Source organism: Bombus impatiens, unplaced genomic scaffold, assembly GCF_000188095.3.
Source record: "Bombus impatiens unplaced genomic scaffold, BIMP_2.2 scf_0019, whole genome shotgun sequence".
Classification (NCBI taxonomy): Eukaryota; Metazoa; Arthropoda; class Insecta; order Hymenoptera; family Apidae; genus Bombus; species Bombus impatiens.
This window is the reverse complement of record NT_176438.1, coordinates 1257571-1278773: the sequence shown is the minus strand read 5'-3', so window position 1 is coordinate 1278773 and position 21203 is coordinate 1257571. Positions and strand designations below refer to the sequence as shown.

The following is a 21203-nucleotide window of genomic DNA, read 5'->3' as shown; positions in this document are numbered from 1 at the left end:
TCTACGGTGTGCCGTTTCCATGTCATTCTTCTGTCCAGAATCATGCCCAGATGTCTGACTGTATCTTTGTTCGGAATTGGAATATTATTTACGGTCACCCGTGGGCAGGATTGTTTTCGCAGCGCGAAGGTTATATGACTGGATTTATTTTCATTTATTTTGTAGCGCCATTTGTGGGGCCACTTTTCCATAGAGTCGGCACCTCGCTGCAGAGTCGAGGAGGCAATTATCGGGTCTCAGTGGGATGCTAATAAAGCTGTATCATCAGCAAATGTCGCTGTGGCTATCTCTGTTAAAGTTGGCAAATCGACAGTGTAAATGTCGAACAGCAGAGGTCCAAGGACACTGCCTTGGGGTATGCCAGCTTCTATTGGAAATGTTGCGGTTATAGCGTCTAAGTATTTAATCATGAACAGCCTATTCCTTAGGCTAACTGAAAATATTCTGTGCAATCTGGCAATCATCTTGTCAGAAGAAAGTTTACTGTCGAGTGCCTTTACAACGCTCGTACTAACAGATTTGCTAAAGACAGTGTACGAATCGCTAATAAGATCCTTCGAGACTAATTGATAACTCATAGATACTGATATTGATTCGCACGACTGACTGATAAACTGGAGAACATGGTCATCTATTTAAACTGATCGAGGGAGTGCCGGAAAATTCAAATTAGTCTTCTTCTTATTTTCTTAGTCGAGTTTATTTATCATTACATCGTGTACGCCCTAACGATGTTGATACTCCGATGCAAAACAACAACGTGATTCGAATTGTCCTCTGGCTCCATGTACCGCTACATATTTGACGATTTCATTTCAAACTGATTTCGAAGGAGGAATTTTAAAGGCGATAAAAAAAAAGTGGTAAACGAGAGAGACAAGGCACCGGTGATGGGATTAAAAAAGAGTTGGCTCGTGAAATGCGTTCGAGTCGAACGGGGAATTACAAAGGGAGAAGAGTTCTTTGGCGTCGGCGGATGCATGGTATAACTCGCATTTTCCAGCCGAGCTGCCTTCCCGTAACGCTTACTCGCAACTTGGTAATTGAATAATGCAGATGCGCAATAGGACACGTGGTTCGAGTCACTTGGTTACGCTGATCCTTTGTCAATCACTTTGCGCCTATACTCGCTGCGTTCGAAGAACGAAACACCGCTTCTTGTTATGTACACGTTCAATCGATCCTCCTACTCGGTGAAACCATATAAACGCATATTGTTGTGAACATAAACTTACCCTCACTTTTCCCCTGTATTTCTTAATCGAATCGAACCGAGCTATGTTTCCGCATAGAAGAGATTTATCTTCTTCTTTTTCCTCTTCTAACTGTTTGCAACGAAACTATTATTCGTAGGGTTTCTCATGGGCCGAGAGGGATCGCAAAGTACAAATGACAGAGTCAATTTGGCCAGGGGTTAACTTTACGAGCGATATATTTTATTGGCGTTGGAAGAAAGAAGCTGGAACAGTTTCGAGATATAAACGCGGATATACTTGTTCCGCTCTGCGCGCTGAATTTCTCAAAATTGGCTATGGACTAGCACCGACCCAGTTGCAAAGTTTTTACCGCGATGAGTCGTAGAAATTGGTCGTTGCATTTGCATTCTCCGTGTGGCAAACTACGCAACGTCCGGCTATCTCTTCCCGTACTTTCCGAACGTTTCTCCACCGTCGCTGTATCTTTCATCCTGCGAATACCGCCAGGAATGTTACATTCATTTACAAGGACACCCGTTACGTAATATTTCGATTAGACGTATAAATATACGCGAAAGTCACGGTCGATGGGAAGAGAATGGTCGATTATGATCGTGAATTGACAACTACGTTAACAAGCAGCAACACGACCCCCCACCCACCCGAAACACCTATATTTCATCGACTTTGTCAGCAATTAAGGCCGTAGCTCTTAGCAATTAAGATCGGGCTGATTCTCATCCACCTGCGCGAGCCATGAAAATTCCAACTTGGAAGAAGCGTTTGCACGCGTAAATCGGGAAATCGCGACCGGATTAATCACCGGTGTCGATGTTTTCTTCTCCAGCTATTGCTCGCTTGTATATCGATAATCTCGGCGGTGCACACATATGTACGGAAGGGCGGTCGCGACAGTGCAGAGGAGTAGAGTTGAGACGTGCCACGGTCGTGGGTTAATTGATTTCCAATAGCTGGCTGACTGACCGGCCTTCGGAGCCGCGTACAAGCGCAATCCTGTGTCCCCCACACAATCAACTACCGATATGCTAACTGCGGAACAGATTGTACCGATTAAACGGCGATTGAGAATTCATAGGCCCGTATCGGTGAATGGCGCCAGTTAATTGCATTTTGCAACCACCTTCTCTCCTCTGTTGACTTTATCGTTTCGTTTCTTCTTTTACTTACCTGGCCGCATTTCGTCCTGCCTGCGGTTAACGCGAGCACTTAGCCAGCTGCATTTCGTGGTTACCGATGAGGTGGCCCGTTTAATTCTGCTAATCGAGCGACGCATTCAAAAGGCCGTGCGGTGCAAGCTCGAAACGAAAATTCGATTTCCACTGCAATTTCGTTCAGCCGTCTGCTGTCCTGTATCGATCGAAGCTACTCTCATCAGGCGTTCAAAACGTTCGTTAGTTTTTGCCATTTTTCTAAATCGTTAAATAGACGATAGATATTGTACATTTTTCCTTAGGTTTTCTTTAACACTAGAACTACCGATAGTTAACACGAAGATATTTCTATTAAAAGCAGTGAGAATGACTGGTGTTTAAAAAATACGTAATAATAGAATATTTGTATATTTATTGATTTATTGCTTTCTTACGGAAGGAATTCCATGTTATTTAGTACATTTTTGGTATTATTAATCCATCTGGAACCATGACCGACCTGAACGAGGGTTGGACACATTTATAAAATTGTAGAACCAATTGTAGATCTTTTGATTGCTGTGGTATTTTTAGCGTTAGCATCTAGCGATCTAGCGATCGATCCGGAATTTCCCTGGTATCTGATATCATTATATCGAATGATACGCAGTAAAAATTGTAAAAACGTGTGGGAAGTTGTAGAAAATGAGGAAACTGGTTAATGGGAGTTCGATAAACTGCTCGCAGGACCCTTTTACTCTTTGACAAGTATCAGTCATTTTGACTGATGTTGGTATAAGTAGCCTCGATACAAAATTCTTTTCAGTCTGAATACATAAAAACAAAATAAAATTCATCATATGAATTATATGAATTGTGATCCCTAAGCGAGGTTTGACAAATTTGTAAAATTGTAGAACCAGTCATTTTGACTAATGTTGGTATAAGTAGCCTTGATACAAAATTATTTTGAATTTGAATACATAAAAAACAAAATAAAATTCATCATATGAATTATATGAATTGTGATCCCTAAGCGAGATTTGACAAATTTGTAAAATTGTCGAACCAGTCATTTTGACTGATGTTGGTATAAGTAGCTTCGATACAAAATTCTTTTCAGTCTGAATACATAAAAACAAAATAAAATTCATCATATGAATTATATGAATTGTGATCCCTAAGCGAGATTTGACAAATTTGTAAAATTGTAGAACCAGTCATTTTGACTGATGTTGGTATAAGTAGCCTCGATACAAAATTATTTTCAGTCCGAATACATAAAAAACAAAATAAAATTAATTATATGAATTATATGAATTGTGATCCCTAAGCGAGGTTTGACAAATTTGTAAAATTGTAGAACCAGTCATTTTGACTGATGTTGGTATAAGTAGCCTCGATATAAAATTATTTTGAGTTGGAATACATAAAAAACAAAATAAAATTCATTATATGAATCATGAATTGTATGAATTATGATCCCTAAACGAGGTTTGACAAATTTATAAAATTGTAGAACCAGTCATTTTGTCTTCTGTGGTATTTTTAGACTAGATTGAGGTTAGGTTAGTTCTATTCTAGAACTATCACACCAGTCAAATTGACTGATTTTACAATATTATTTTTAAATTCCTACTTCGCGTTATATTTTTTTCTACAATGATGTAGTGACTCTGGCAATGATAACTAAAAGAACAATATAATGAATTTTCTTTTCTTTTCTTATGTATTCAAACTGAAAATAATTTCGCATCAAGACTACTTATACCAACACCAGTCAAAATGGCTGGTACATATCAAAGTGTAAAAGGGTCCTGCAGTCTGTTTATCGAACCCCAATTAACCAGTTTCCTCGTTTTCTACAACTTCCCACGCGTTTTTACAATTTTTACTGCGTATCATTCGATACGATGATATCAGATATCAAAACAATTCCAGATCGATCGCTAGATCGCTAAATGCTAAACGATCGTTCGTTCCCAGTATGACAATGGATCTCCTCACACTTGCAGGTTTCTTCAATACATTTCGATTGAACAGAATGCAACGAACACATTCGACTAGCTTCCCATTTACGCGCTGTTCCTGTCAGACGCGATACCAACGATCGGCAAGTTTCGGGTAGAATTCGGGCGCGTAACAGCGACCTTCGCCACGGTATGCGGAAAGTTAAGAGATCGGCGGTTTACACGGGACCGGACGCGTTTCCCTTTTGTCCGCTTTCGACTGAGCGCGATGGGAAGTGACTGAAGTCAGAATCGGATCGATTAAAAGTGTGGAAATGGCCGAGCTGCCAGTTGCACGTGCGTGTCCCGGTTGAAATTTGTCAGGCTGCGAGTGTAATGGCTACGGGCAGCTTTTCTGTACGCGTATAGGTGCGCAAATGAATTTCAGTTAGGCGCGTTGTGCATGGAACGACTGGTCGTTTGTTCGCCGGTGATTTTGACGTATTAATTATCAGGCTGCCTTCGAGCCTCGTTTGTTATTGTCTTGCCAGCCGCCACCAGCCATTTGTCTAAAAAATCCGCTCGATTCGATATTAATGTGTGGCCGATCCAACGACCAAGATTGATAAACGATAACGAGGCGACGGAAGGTAACTGCGATCCTGCACCGTATCGATAATTAATCGTAAACAGTGGTTTTAAGCGTTATGACGATTTCGCGCTGTTCGTTGCAATTAATTTTGATACCTAATTTTCAAATAGCAGACACAACCGATGTCGATTTTTCAACGACTCGGTGGCAGATCGCAATCGAAAGATTTGTTGGCGTTTGGTTGTATCGATGAATCGATAGTGTCGTGAAAAAGTTGGGCTATGGTGCGCGAACGTGCTCGAGAACGATCATCGATGCAAAATGCGAGCGATGCAGAGTTGCTCTGCAAAGCTGGCAGAAACAAGTTTCTGCTATCGTTGGTTAATCCGATACGGATACAAGAATGGTTTTTCCTGTAAAATGGTAGACAATGGTAGGGATAATGCAACGCCGCTCGTCGTTGTTGGAGCGGCATCTCTGAATACGGTACAGCAGTGTGGCAAGTGCGGAACACGGGTTTGACTTTACCGACCGTCTGGATATCCGCGTTTGATACACCGATACGGCACACGAGATGAACGCTCGCGATTCAAATCTTCCTACTGATCGGACGCCTCCGACGAAACGCGGTTCTGATCGTCGAACGTTGTCGTTGTCGTCAAACTTTCACGTGTACTACATCAAACTTTGAATCTTCGCATATTTTTTAAATTGCATATATTGTACTTATTCAAATTATATGTCTCTTATATATATATTTTTCAAAAATCTCCTATATGTTTCTTCTAAAACGAATTTTCCAAAAGAAATAAGAAATTATTCCTGCGTGGAAGAACGCGTTGAATAAAACGCGATTATAATCATCGAACGTTGTCATTCCTCTTCAAACGTTCCCGTGTATTACATGAAACTTTGAATCCTCGCATATTTTTTAAATTGCATATATTATACTTATTAAAATTATATGTTACTTATATATATATTTTCTCAAAAATCTCCTATACGTTCCTTCTAAAACAAATTTTTCAAAACAAGCAAGAAATTATTCTTACGTGGAAGAATGCATCGAATAAAACGCGACGTTGTCACCAGTTGCTTGGTAGCGCAGATTGATCAAGATCTGTCGAACTTGTCGGTTGCCTCAGCAAAAGAGGAACGACCAGCCGGAGGATTGTCCAACGACAAATTGGCAATTAGCATTTTCCATGCGGTTGAAGACGCCAATTAAAATGCCACCTTCTTATTATCAGTTGCCACCCCTTTCACTCATCTCGAAGGAAAGTGGCACTTTCTGTTCTTTGGCAAGCACCTTCCACGAAACCTCTTCTCACCTGCTAAGCGTAACTATCCACTGAAGATTCCGAGAAAGCTGAACGATATTCGTATTAGGTCATCCCATAAGTTCGTGCCGACTTTTGTATATACATTTCATGCGTCGATTTATAAACACACGGCGATAAGGGACCAATGCACTTGAGCTTAGCTGATCGAGAACAGGCTAGAGCAGATTTTCGTGGGTATAAGATCGTAGTATAGCGAACAGAGTGACTTCTAACAGTAAAAAATCACGAGTGAAATGCGTATCCATTTTCGACATCTCGTGTTATATGAATTTCGGAAAGGAAGTTCTGTAACAATTGCCACGAGAAACATATGTGCTGTTTACGGAGAAAATGCGCTTTCATCTCGCACCTGTAGGAAGTAGTTCCAACGTTTTAGAGCTGGGAATGTCTGTTTAGAAGACGAAGAACGCTGCGGGCGTCCTCCTCGGACAGACGAAGATAAAATTCGGGATCTTGTTGAAAAATTACGAAGTTTGACAGTTCAAGAGATGTGAAATGTTCTGAAAATACCTAGGACAACGATTCATAGGTGTTTAAAAAAGATAACATATATAACCGCTCGAAAAACGGCACAAACTTATGGAATGACCTAATAGTAGCGTGTTTCCATCACATTGTGTTCCGCTACAACGTGGCGGAAACGCGTGCAAGAACCGCATGAACGAAAGTATCGGTTTGCTATTTCACGCGGCAAGAGATTGCCTTCTTCTTCGATATTATCGTCATATCGATTCGAATTACGCAATTAGATTGACATTAACTATAATCCACTTTCGTTCCACGTAAGATTAACGCCATAACCAAAGAGCTATCTTTACTCTCCGCTTCCTTCTCCCTTTTTGTCGCTATCCGATCTCGATATTTAACTAAGTAGTTCCAACGTTTTAGAGCTGGGAATGTCTGTTTAGAAGACGAAGAACGCTGCGGGCGTCCTCCTCGGACAGACGAAGATAAAATTCGGGATCTTGTTGAAAAATTACGAAGTTTGACAGTTCAAGAGATGTGAAATGTTCTGAAAATACCTAGGACAACGATTCATAGGTGTTTAAAAAAGATAACATATATAACCGCTCGAAAAACGGCACAAACTTATGGAATGACCTAATAGTAGCGTGTTTCCATCACATTGTGTTCCGCTACAACGTGGCGGAAACGCGTGCAAGAACCGCATGAACGAAAGTATCGGTTTGCTATTTCACGCGGCAAGAGATTGCCTTCTTCTTCGATATTATCGTCATATCGATTCGAATTACGCAATTAGATTGACATTAACTATAATCCACTTTCGTTCCACGTAAGATTAACGCCATAACCAAAGAGCTATCTTTACTCTCCGCTTCCTTCTCCCTTTTTGTCGCTATCCGATCTCGATATTTAACTCTGTTACGCCACGAGGCTTACCACAGGCTGTATTTTCTAACCGTCGCTCGCGGTCCTACAACGTCTTATCTGCCCGCCGGATCATATACAATGTATCGACGAGAGCATAGTTGTTGCCAAGCAGCGAGCTCTAGAAACGTCGATTTTTGACCGTTACGTTTTTTACACAAGAAGAGGTATACGTGATCATAGGCGCGAGCGGTGGCGTGACCCGAGCGTAGTGGGGGTCGTCTTCCAAATGAGACAAAGGAATAATCGAAGGGCGTTCAGTTCCTTCTGACGAGTCAAACGTGACACTTCGACAAATCTGACGAGCAAACGAATTTATCTAGAGATATCGCAAAGTCGAGTCAAATTTCTGTAACATCTTCATCATATTATTGTAAAAGATATTGTTCTATGTTAACCTGTTAATACAGTGTTACATTCATTAAACCACCTCTGTTATCCTAACCGAAACAGGGGAACGACTATTTCGCGGCGTCGACTAACATAATCGTAGCGAGAATTTACGCCTCTCGCTGACGCGTTCTCCTAGCGACCGCGTCTCTCCGCGAACGGTCGTAACAAACTCATTCGCTGATATTCTGGTTTTTCGAATTGAAAAGATCGCCGCGCAAAGATAGAGAAACGTGAAATCTGTGTATTTATAAACTTGACGTGGCATCGGACGAAGCGACCGTATAATTCGCCAGATCGTTTTCATCGCTTGGCGAAATTTACACGAGCGTGAACAAGCCCAGAGGAACGCGTAAATGGTAAAATACGAGCAGCGGTTGTAGACAGCTTGGCAACGTGCACGCACGATTCATGGTGATTCCCATGTGACTGGGCGTTCATCGATCCGGCTCGGAAATAGGCGACTGACCTATAACGTGTGGATTTCAACCGGCTTAAAATATTGTACGTCTATCTTTCTCTCTGTTATCGTCTTTTTCTATTTTCCTTTTTCTTTTTTTTTTTTTTTTCCTGATCATCGGTCCTGATTCTCTCCGTTGAGAACTCGACGTGTTTCAGTGGAATTTCACGCACAGCGCAGACCCGGTCGACGCTAGTTTTCGAAGAAAGGCGAAAATACGCGTAGAAACGGGCTGCCTAGAACGCGATTATTCAGCAGACTGTAGCTTCTTATCTCTTTATTTTCTCTGACGTTGAAACGCTCTATCCAACGAGCATTAGGAAATACGAGCCTCGTAATTACGATGCAATTACCAGAATAAGCTAATAAGAGGCTAATAATAGTAGAGTAGTTGTAGGTAGAATTATCCGGAAATCTTGTTAAAAAAGAAAAACGCTTCATTGTTCCAAGAATAGCGATGGTTGCGAACGGGCGAGAAAAAAGAAAAGAAAAAAGAAAAAAAAGAAAGGAGCGTGCTGCTCGGCAAACAACGATAATAATATTTCACGACGATTGCGCCGCGTGACTCGGCCACGTAGTCGACCAATAGTTTGTCCTATTAGCGAAGAAAATTGGATGTAACTGGCAGCAAGTGTAACGTTTGCGAAAGAAGCTTTTAGGAAACTCCATTAAGGTTCGGGTAATCCCGTGCTGCATGGAAATCCCGTAAAATGTCAGTCGGCCTCTCTGCCAACGCCTTTACGTAATCGATAATTCGAAACGATAAATATTCATCTGCGTGGATTGTTCGCAAAGGATAGGGAAAATGCGTTTGCCGTGCAAGATTGCGTGGGATCTGGTTCTCGACGCGGCAGAAAATTATCGTCCGCCTTTGATCTGAATTTCAATCGGGTTCTCTTTCAATGTAGTCGAGAGAGACGATTCAGACGATTTTCATTAAAATTCAATCGTTGGGAATTTCTACCTTCTATTATTTCCAAGGTACTGTTACGTAATAATTATGACAACGAAATAGAATGGCAAAGAATGCGATGACAATACAGCGTAATGTTAAAAATATCTCTGGTAACTATGTTTAAAGCTACCCACATTCTCAAAACCTACTGCAGAATTTTTCTCCAACTTGTAATTCAACCTTGTTTTAATCCCAACTTATAATTCAATCTCAAAGCTGATCGTTACGACGAATATTTCTAACAGCTTTAATAGTATCTTCATGTTTCTAAATAAACGAATGAAACTTAGAAACAAATCTATTTTTATAGCTGTAATTGTTACAGCATGTACATTGCTTCGGTTTATTTCTACATCTTTTTATATTATATTATCTTATTATATTATTTTATATTATACGTAATATCTCCTTCGCAGTTTCTAATTTGTAGTTTTAACAGTCGTAAAACATACGCAGTCCAGCGATTACATCTTTCGTTACCAAGTTAAATACGACGACAAACGTTCGGAACGCGCGATTAGCTTAATCCAAAAATCTGATTAGGTTTGCTCGGCCGATAAAGCAAATAGATAAACAGGTAAATAATAATATTGCTATTATGGCGATCGTTGGAACATCGCATTGAAGTACGTGCATGATTCGTATCGTGCGACGACGCTCGCAAACCAGCGAATAGAACACAGCGTGGATCGATCCGAGTGACAATTCACGACACCTTTTCCATGTGCGTGTGCACTGTGCACCCTGCGGCTTCCGCGCCTTTTCCCACGGGCCTTTCTGTCTTCCTGGTTTCGCCTCGTTACGCCATATGCCGTGAATACATGTCACGTATGAACGCGTGCATCGTTAACTCTTGCTGTCGTGCATGTGCGTACACCAGCCACAGCATCGCGCAACAATAGGAACAAAGAAAGGAACTGGCGGAACTGTTCGGCTAATAAACCCATCGATCCTGTGACCGTGTCGCTCTCCTTCTATTCCCGGGAGATCAACGTTCCGAGTGTACGTACGTTGGTTGACGATCCGCGAGACGGATCTTCCTGTCGATGGAGTGGCGCATACGGTGCATTGTGTCGACCCGTCAATTCAACTTGAATCTTTAGACATACGGACGTGTAACATTGAGAAAAGACGAGATAACTTAGTCCGTCCCCTGTTGGAGAAATTTTTATCAGCTTCTTCTTGTATTTTTATGTATTGGGAAAAGTTTCTTTCGTTTTATGAGGAAATAATAGACGCACAACGTTTTTTTGTTTTATATTATTTTGTCGAATTGTTCCGTTGAGATAAACATCGCGATATTTCACAGACTTGGTATCACGTTTGTATGAAGGTGCATCGTTGTAAACAACACGTTTGCGAAAGAAAGACACTTTCCGGACAACCTAATTTGCTTTTTTATACATAAAAGTTGAAGTTGTTTCTTGGAGAAATTGCAGAAAGGAAGGTGCATCGTTGTAAACAACACGTTTGCAACAGAAAGACGCTTCCCGGACAACCTAATACATTTGTTTTTTTTTGTATATAAAAGTTGAAGTTGTTTCTGGTAGAAAATGCCGAAAGGAAGGTGTATCATTATAAAAAACCACGTCTGCGAAAGAAAAACATTTTCCGAACAATCTAATTTGTTTTTTTTTATACATAGAAGTTAAAGTTGTTTCTTCTAGAAAATGCCGAAAGGAATGTATATTGTTGTAAACAACGCGTTTGCAAAAGAAAAACACTTCCCGGACAACCTAATTTGTTTTTTTATACATAGAAGTTAAAATTTTTCCTTGTAGAAAATGCTGAAGGGGATGTGCATTGTTGTAAACAACACGTTTGTGAAAGAAAGACACTTTCCGGACAACCTAATACATTTGTTTTTTTTTTGTATATAAAAGTTGGTTGTTTTATATAAAAGTTGAAGTTGTTCCTGATAGAAACTGCCGAAAGGAAGGTACATCGTTATAAAAAATATGTCAGCGAAAGAAAGACACTTCCCGGACAACCTAATACATTTGTTTTTTTTATACATAAAAGTTGAAATTGTTTCTTGTAGAAAATGCCGAAGGGAATATGCATTGTTGTAAAAAACACGTTTGCAAAAGAAAGACGCTTTCCGAACAACAATTTGTTTTTTTTTTTTATATAAAAAAGTTAAAGTTGTTTCTTCTAGAAAATGCCGAAGGAAGGTGCATTGTTGTAAAAAACACGTTTTCAAAGGAAAGACACTTTCCGGGCAACCTAATACATTTGTTTTTTTTGTATATAAAAGTTGAAGTTGTTTCTGGTAGAAAATGCCGAAAGGAAGGTGCATCGTTATAAAAAACACGTTTCCAAAGGAAAGACACTTTCCGGAGAACCTAATACATTTTTTTTTTTTGTATATAAAAGTTGAAGTTGTTTCTGGTAGAAACCGCCGAAAGGAAGGTACATCGTTATAAAAAACATGTCAGCGAAAGAAAGACACTTCCCACTTTTATACATAAAAGTTGAAATTGTTTCTTGTAGAAAATGCCGAAAGGAAGTTGCATAGTTGCACCGTTAGTCTTGCGTTAGAAGAAATTTTCTAAATTTCGTTGGGATTTAGTGGAGAATGGTAGGATTATATTCATGAACCGATTTATTTCATCTGCAAGCGTAATAGGGCAGCCACACGTTACGGCCGTAAAAGGCGAAGACGCAGAGCCATATTAATTTAACGTTGCGTCGTAAAACACGAGCGTTCGACCAACATCCCTCGATGCAAATTTCATAAGCGCCACACGAACGTAGGGAAAAATAACGAGCCACTTAGGATCTTCGAATCTCTGCTTCATCGAAACGATTTCCATTCAATGGCGATCGAGCGGAATGGCTATTATCGAGGTATAGCGCGAACGACGTAAAATATCGCACGATCGATTCCTAAGATCCGCGAATCTCGCTTTAGCATTCGACAACGAATAAGCGAAATCCTTCGAATAGGGTCTGCCGAAGCAGACGAATTTTTCGCGAAAATGTTTCACGATCAGTCGCCTCTGTCGATCTAGCGATCGTGGAAAACGCGGTTGAAAGCGCATTCTGTTCGCCTATAGCGACGCTGTTTCCGTTCATCGAGATCGCATCCGCTTGTTTGTTCGTTTATCGAATTGCTGTTTGCTCGCGTCGATCAATCGACTGCTCTTTCGTCAAATTTTCTTCTATCTCGAATCCCTCGACATTTTTGTTCAAATGCTTTTTCCCATTTCAACCTGTGTATTCGAGATTTCCTGTATCTGGCGGAAAAGCTTCGCAAACACGTTCCTCTGTCGATCAAAGCAATCGTACGGTTGCTCCAGTTGTCGAACCACGTTCGTCGTCGGCAAATTTTTTCCTTCCTTTTTATCTCACAATTCTCGATAGTTGCACGTCGCGGTGTTTAATCGAAGCTAATCGAAGTTATTCGCGAATATGGGATTCGAGCATGGAAACAAGTTCGTTAAGCAAGATCACGAAATACGCTGGAGGAGAAGATTCGAGAAGGCAAGTAATCTTCGGAGAAGAAATAAATGAGAAAACGCGTGCTCTTCTCTCGAAGCTTCCAGAACGGAGTAGTCGTGTGGGACGCTAACCTCTTCTCTTTTCCTCCATCGTTCTTTGTCATCCGCAATCTTCGTTTCTCCTTTCCTTTTCTTCTTCCATCTTCGTCGTTCCATTTGTACCGGTCGCTTTGGCTTCTTCAACGCTGCACCAACAAGTCTAAATGCGATATCGTCGACGCCAGTTCCGAGTACTTTCTTTATCTGCAGCGTTAACCGTACAACGAACGAACAAGTTCGATGGGATAGTCAACCGAGAAAGATGGAAACTGCTTTCCATGTGTCCAGTACTCTGGCGGTTTACAAATTTCCTAAGTTTCTGCTTAACCTAATTGCAGCTACGACTATAAGTGTTACGGTCGTGTTATCGGTTTACATTCCATGCATTTTACCCGTGACAGCAGCTTGGAAAGAAATTTCGATTGGCATAAATTCAGCACTGCATAGATTTTGCGCCAGGACCAACGTTCCAACAACGCGGTTCAAGCGTTTCGATCATCTTTCCGCGTTAGGCCAGTACGCGATCGAGTCCGCTTAACGAAACGTGTAAATATTGGGTTGGCAAGTAAGTGATTGCAGGTTTTGTCAATACCACCTAACGACAAAAACCGCAATCACTTAGTTACCAATCCAATATTACGCCTGGTCGTTCAGAAAGTTAAAGTATGGAACAAAGTGTAGATGTCAGGTGACGAAGATAAGAAAGACGAATTCGATCGACAAAAGCGAGCGCGTGCTAGAGAATCGGAATCGACGCAGTTGGCGCGCGACGAAGCGTAACCCTCTTTTTCCGCATTGTATTCGGTCGCGTTTTAACTTGACCCTGAAAGGATTTCCGGCTTGGCGAAAATCGTACTGGATGACGACTGGTCGACCTGCTTGGCAGGCCGACTGACATGCCGAAATATTTTCCGCCCTGCGCGTATGGTTTGTCGGGGTAGTGTTATGCATGTGCTCTCGGCAGTCGGCACAGGATCGCTCGACGCAATAGAGTCGATAAGGGTAGCGAGGATGCCGATGGCTGGCGCCATCTAATAATCTGCCCTGGCATTATCATCGTCCGACTCGGCAGGGAAACTGCACGCCAGCGCGCCAGCTCGCAGGGCTGTGCAGGGTGCGATGCTTTGTTTACGCGAGTGAATTCCAATCCTTCGGCACTCGGACGATAGCGTCCGATTCTTCGCTAACGCGTCGCATTCCGCACGGCTGTGAGTCGGCTCTGCTCGGCTGGGTTCGGCTCGGCTCGGCAACCGACCAAAGACGCGGCCACTTGCCGCCGCTTCATTACGGTTCAACGATTTAAAATGCTGTCAGAAAGGACCATGTGGATTTGCTGACGGATGTGGATGTGGTGTTGCCTGGTCGGAGTAAGATGGGGTGAGAAAGGAAGTAGATAGAACGGCGTTGATATCTTCGAACGCCAGCTACGCTTTCGGTGAGCTAACATTCGCGCGGAGCCGCTTTGATAAACATCGAAGAGAGGAGAAACCAAAGAAAGAAAAGGGAACGGTGTTACGCGACGGCAAGATCGTCGTCACGCTACGATTTGCAATCTGCGCAACCGATCGGTTTCAACCGATGCTTTCGCTTCGTCGGACGCTTTATCGAATGCTTTGCAACGTGTTTTCCCGTAAACCACGCTGCTGTGAATTCATTGCGTGTTGCGTAACACCGCTAACTTTTCACTCGAATTGTCACGTGGCGCTAGAACGTCTGCATGCCTAGAGTATCGCGTCCGTTAGTCGCGATTTCCGTACGTCGCGACGTGACGCAATTGGAACGCGCGTTCAGATACCATTCGCTGAAGCTTTCCTCGTTCCTTCTTTCTTTGCAGAATTTGCACGATTATCGGACGACTCTCGCCGGATCGATCTTGCGAAAGATTCTCGTGTTCGTATCGCGAGCTTCTTATCTTCGACGAACGAGACGAGTCGCAACAAATTTTCGAATCGACGCTCGGCTAACACGTGAAACGCGAACCAATTAGCTGGCACGGTCGGTTCACTTTTGTTTACTTCGATGCGTATCGCACGGCAACGAAGGACCAGAAGGTTTTCAGCTTTCGTCAGTTTCGTTAACGGGTCGTGACTTTCCGATGAAATCTCCACGCGAGTAAAACGTTCGAAATCTCGAACGGGTATTTCCTCTCGGAATCTGACTGGAAAAAATGGATTTCCGATCGTACGCTTTCGTTTATTACGGCGATTCTATTGGAAATCGTATGGACACGCGATTGGTTGCCTTAAACTCGACAAGTAGTTGGGTCACTGGGTTGAAGCTTAAATAGCTCGATGGATAATGCTGCTTTACGTACGCTGTTGCGTACTCGGAGTAATCGGCTAAGGGATTCTCGAATCGAGAATCGACTTACGCCTCCAAACAGACGACTAGTTTCCGGCTCGAACGAGCCGTTTAACGCTCGAGCGCGCTCCACTTACCCTCTAACATCTTTGTTTCCTCTCTATTTCGTCCTGTTTTTTCTTTCCGCTTCCTGTATTTTCCCGAACGAGAACCAGACACCAGTGGAATTGAGCCGTTTAACCGAGCCGTTTATGGATCAAGAGAACTGGGACGGTTACTTTATAAGCTCGTTAAAGCGGCCAGAGGACGCGAACCGTTCCCATGGGTAAGGTCAGTAATTCGATGCACGTCCACGTCACTCGTTTCCGCGTTTACGTGGCTAGGCTTCCTCCTTATCGACGGAAATGAACGTGCCGCTTGTAATAACCGCGTTACACGAAGCCCCGCTGACCATTTCCACCTCCGAACGCTTTCCACTTCAATTTTTCCTACGGAAACTTCTCCAATTCCTTTTCCCTGCCGATCGTTTCCCCTTTCGGGAAGAATTTCCAGCGAACTTGCTACCGATACGACGTTTCGACAAATCGAATCTACAACCGAAGATACGCGATCGGATTATTCGCCGGAAGAAGAATTGCGTTCGGACAACTGCGCGTACATGGAAAATTATTATCACCTTTTTCCTTCGTTCTTTCGTTCGCTAAAAACCAGAAACGAGAAAGAGACGTGGAGGTGGAAAAAGAATTTCTGAACGATGTATCGACGTTGCTTGCCAGGTGACATAGAAGTCGCCGGGCATATCGACTGCAGTTGCGGGCTTGTTACTGGCAATTCGTCGGATCAGGGTCATTCTGGACGTTTCATTGATGCCTCGCACTACATTCACGGGGTAACCAGAGTTAACCACTCCCATCGAGGCCATGAGAAGCAGGGAAGCTGACCTAGATAACTATGCTCACGACCCGATTCGCCCCATCTTCACCGAAGCCGGTGAATGGAAACGACATGACGCACACACCATACTGCTCTCTCCTTCCCTCCCCCTCTAACCGTCACTCTGTCTCTGTCTCTCCTTTTCTCAATCCATAACCTTATTTCCTTTACGTAACCGGCCAGGATTCACGTAAGAGCATCGAGAACGCGGCCCTCTTACCATTCCGCGATCTCCAATTCCTGTCGATCGCCGTATGTCCTTTACGTTTCATATTGCCCAGCGATCATGTGTGTGTTATGTTTACTGCCGTGCCTAATGGCGCACTGGTCTCGAGGTAATCACGCGTGAACGTCTTTGGCAGGTTAAGAACGCACGAGAGTAACTAAGACGACCGAGAGGGAGCGAGAGAGCAGCTTCAAAAGGGGAAGCTAAAAATTCCTGTTGAAAGTCGTATGGAGATTATGGGTTGATGTTGGTCGAGCGAAAAATTAGTTTAACGCGTAGCTTGTCGATTTTCGCGTCGCGGTTAACGATAATCGCGTCTCGTCCTCTGTCGTACGGTTACAATGCGAGTTATTCTCGGATCTGGTATCTTGCAACGTACGGCGAAAATATTGCACCACCGACGAAAGTTTCGACCCATTAGATTTATGACCGTGTACGCTACTGCAAGAAGACAGACGTGGAAACGGAGGTTGTCTAGAAAAATCGACAAGTACGCGACGGCGGATTCTCCGCGAGTATTTCTCGAGATTTTTTTTCCAATTACCGTAGACGGAAACGTGGACAAAAAATTGCAAGATTTTTTTACCTTCTCTACCGGTTTTTCGTTCGACACGGCAGATTCGCTCGTGTCGTTAACGAGGAAAGTTTTACATCCCGCGGCACGTCTGCTTCCATCGTTGCCATATCCTTCAGGATCGTAACAAATAAAAGGATTTATTTCTAGTTTCGGGTGTTCTGCTGGCCGGATATTTTTCTCTGGCATCAGCTTACGGACGTACACAATTGCCTGCTTTCTATTCAAATCAAAATTCTTCCAGTTGCTCTCACAGAGGAGTTTCTCGAACTAAAGAAATAGAAATAAAATTTCCAAAGCGATATGGATCCCGTGTCAACCACTTTTTTACCAACCGATAATAGACACGTTCTGCGCGATATTACGAACGTGCGATGCACAGCGGCCGATTGCCCGACACAAGGTAATAGGAAACAGCGAATTGGCAAAAGTCAATTCGCGAGCTAACGCATGATTATCGACAAATGTAATTTGCGAGACGCGGCCAATAATAGATTTCCAATTCGCTAGCTAGCAGGTTTCCATTAGACGGGCTATGGGAGGCGGGCCAACGTTAATTCGAGGAACAAATGGCGGTGGAAGGAGATCTCGGCATAGTCGCGAAAGTAGAAACGTCGAACGTGATGCAACGCTTTAAATTATTCCGTCTTCTCGACGATCGTCTTTCTCCAAACCCCACGAAATCCAACAACCAAACGCTGTGATTTTTTTTCGAAATAATTGGCGCGATAAAATATCGACGAGTAAGTAGGCAAATTCAAAATGAGAAGAAACTCTATTTGACCATCGAAGATGTTTCCAGAGGGAAAAAGTTAGAGGAAACTATCGGAAGGTGGAGCGGTTGTTTAAAACTAATCGACAAAAGGAATCCTTAGCGAGTTGCTGAAGTTTTTAACAGGTTGTACCCCTCGATATCTCGACTCGTTTAATCTCTTGTTGCTCCGAATGTGGATCTTGCGGGCGTTCTCGTGGTGAAAGAAGCACTTGGTAAGATCAATCACTGAGAGTACCCACTGGTACGCTTCCCATTGTCTTCTTTGACGCGAGGTCTCCTTGGTGGTAACGCTTTGTCACGATGAGTTTAATACCTCGGCCGCAAGACTCTCGAGTGGCGTAGCGGGTGTGTGCGGCGTCGCCAACATCCCCATCGGCACATGCACAAACTTTTTCGCTTTATCTGTCCATCCGCAGGATCAGTTGCGTGATCGCGTGTTTCTTTTTCGCTCGATATCGTGGCGCTCGCTAACCTGCTTTACCGATCGCAACTTCGATCGAGATAGCTTCGTTTCATCTTACGTTTACATCAGATCATCTTACGTTTCCTCTCAGCGAGGCTCACGCTCTTCGTAAGCTGTGCGTTTCGTTTATCGAATTTCAGTCGATTCGATGGTAGCACGCGCTGCGATCGAGTTTCTCGAGGATCGATAATTTGTGGACGGTTGGCAAAGTGGCGAGAATTCGTGCAATCGTTGAATAAGCAGAAACTAGAAGATGAACGTGTATAGAGGTTTTCGGTGCGATCGGATGGCGACGATGCGGCTAATCGATGTATCGAAGATATTGGGAGACGGTGTGGCGGATAGGAACGTCGTGTATCAATTGGCCGAATTATTGCAGCGGCACAAAGAACGAATTTCGATATGAAAACTTGTGCGGTGTAATTGGAAATAGGGCGGCCAGGCTGCGGATGCGAACCGCGTCGTTGGCTTAGCTCCACGTCGCGTTGCGGTTGTATTTCGCTGGCCCATATACACAGATATTTATTGGCGTGTCTTAACTTTCGACTTGGAACTTCGCAGGATCGCGAGGGGAAACTTGCCTCGAATCGACTCGGCTGCAACTTTCATCGCGAAACTACGAGAAAAGTCGCCTTTGTCGCGCAACTTTCCTTCTATCGGCCACGTTTTCCATGGGCTGCCGATTTTCGTCGTGGCCACCAATTAGTCCGCTTCGTCCCTGCTTTCTCTCTAATTTCTCCACCGAAATCGTTCTATACAAGAGATTCGTTGTTAACACTTTACCGACCGCTAGCGTTTCAACAGCATACGCACCTCAGGCGCCGGCTCTGTTTCGGTTTAGACTCTCCAATACCATTCTTTTCGTTCATCGCGAACGTTAAGTTTTTCAAATTGGTATAAAACTGTGGCAGCTTACGAAGTAACACAACCGAGCAAGGTACCTTAATACTAATAAGCAAATTACTGCTCAAATAATGAGAAAGATTGTCGGCGACAGAAAGCCGATTAATAAGTTATCGATCGGTAAGCGTCGGCGACAAAATACCGATTAATCGACTATCGGTCGGTAAAGTGTTAAGTTTTCTGCGTCGAACCCCACGCAACGTGACGTGAAATTCGATCGGTATCTTCGATCGGTACATCGTCTCTGTTCGCGAGATCTTCTTACGCTATCTGTCTTTACATTTTTCTTTCCTGTCGCATCTTGCTCGGCCACATTCGACTCGACTTTATCAACAGCTGCGTTCAACTTGGTGTTACCGCGGGCGTTCATAAAGTTCATTAATTAGCTGAAATCGCGGATAATTAACGTTTAAAACACACTTTAGCTGGAAGTAATTAGAAGGTTTAAAGTTTAACGTTAAAAGTTGACGCAGTCTCGTGTTGCGCGTAGCTTGTGCTCCGCGCTAGAACTCGAGCCGCTTTCCAGCCACGCTTCAATCTTATCGTGTCCTTTAGCATAGTAATTGTGTAGCGTCGTATCCGGCCGCGAAACGAAGCTGCTTCCAGTGATCCCGCCCCCAAACAAACAGGATACACCCAGTCGGAAATATTTACCTGGCCGAATTATTCTCTGATTTCTGTAACGCGAAACTCTAATCAATCTATTCGCAGTTACGCAAAACGCCCGTTTCCGGGTGGAAGCCTGAATTAGATCGGTTTGTCCAACGATCTGACTAACTGTCGTAACGCACGCGACGGAACTCGGATAAACTTTTGCGCGCGGTTCTTTTGCTCGCAGAAATACGTAACGAACAACGTCCACCTCATAGCAAACTTTGTATCTCTGACAATGGGAAGACGTGGAGTCTATGGTATCGTTTGAACGTATTTGCAAAGGTGAGGATGTTGCAGAAGAATCGTGGAATGAAGCATAAAGGCATAGTGCACGTCAGAAGGCAGAAACGTCCTTCTTGGACCATCTTTGCCATTTTTTCTTCGCTCTTTCCTTTCGTCCCATTTCCACTCTGTGATCCTCGGTCCAATCATGGTCAATCGTCATGGCGAAAGTTTCAAACGTATAATTTCAAACTCGTGGCAAGGTCGTGATATTCTATTTATTTTGAAATGTCAAATGCGCCTGACGAATTGATCGGCGAATTGAAGTAGCGCAGATCTGTACAAGGTGTGCCGCCAGCCACGAGGCAAGTAGCAAGGTCTCCATGTGTAGGGTCCGACCTGGATAGAGAAAGAAGCTCGGGCCGAGGGAAGTGGCCGACCTGAATTTCAACGAAACTTTGCCAATTTGTAAGAGGGGCGCCCAAGGTACCGATAAACTCTTTAATTCGGCTTTTTCCGCCGCTTCTTCGTTCGTTCGCAGCGGACTGGCCGCTCGACATCTCGGACCTTCGAGGACGAAAGAATCGAAAAATTAGAATTGACGAAACTTGGCATCTCGTTAAGGGGGTTCAGGTTACAGAAACCTACAGTTTATTCGTATTTTGCATCGGTTGCTACTTTCGAAAGGTAGCTTCTCTCTTACGTTCGTTATCTCGCTTCGAGGTTGGCTCGAAACTCTACCTCGACTCTCCGAGTATCGCAGCGGATTTCTTCGTACGAGTCTCACAGGACGACGGAAGAAACGATCGGAAGATGAAAATGCGCGCGATGATTCAGTGGGAGAAACGCTACGCCTCGTGTAAGTAGTAGAGCGCCTTCCATGGTCCGGCACGCGCTGCTGCAACATGCACTGACCTTGGCTTTATGGTGGTCGAGCACGCTGTCGGTAGATGGATCAGCTGACGGGACATGGCGAAAAAGGAGGAAGAAGGAGCTTACCAATGGTAAGGTAGAAAGTGCGTGGAAACGAAAGCAGAGGAGAAAGATGAAAAAACGAGAGAGAAAGGAAGAGACAAGGCGAAAGGGAGGATAGGGGCAAATGAAAAAGGAGAAACTGGAAAGTGGGAGTTGCCGGTGAAGGGCCAGGATCAAGAGTAGCTGTTGGGGTGACGGCGGGGTGGCTGG

The 21203-nt window shown here is 43.5% G+C and overlaps 1 protein-coding gene and 1 long non-coding RNA gene across 15 annotated transcripts in view; one reads left to right on the top strand and one right to left on the bottom strand.

Annotated features, from left to right (window-relative positions):
- Window positions 1-7073, bottom strand: part of LOC117151252 — a 116862-nt gene extending 109789 nt beyond the window's left edge. The window contains exon 1 of the long non-coding RNA XR_004461031.1: window positions 6779-7073. This is a non-coding gene — a long non-coding RNA (uncharacterized LOC117151252). The remainder of the gene's footprint in view (window positions 1-6778) is intronic.
- LOC100743206 (potassium voltage-gated channel protein Shaker) overlaps window positions 1-21203 on the top strand; it is a 183903-nt gene that overhangs the window by 122602 nt on the left and 40098 nt on the right. The window contains exon 1 of one of the 14 annotated variants that reach the window (XM_012381100.3): window positions 14112-14344. The exons of the other annotated variants lie outside the window; for them this stretch is intronic. Within the exon in view, the coding sequence (XP_012236523.1) occupies window positions 14340-14344 (5 nt within the window). The 5' untranslated portion in view covers window positions 14112-14339. Of the gene's footprint in view, window positions 1-14111; window positions 14345-21203 lie in introns of those variants that run through there. 14 annotated transcript variants of the gene reach the window in all.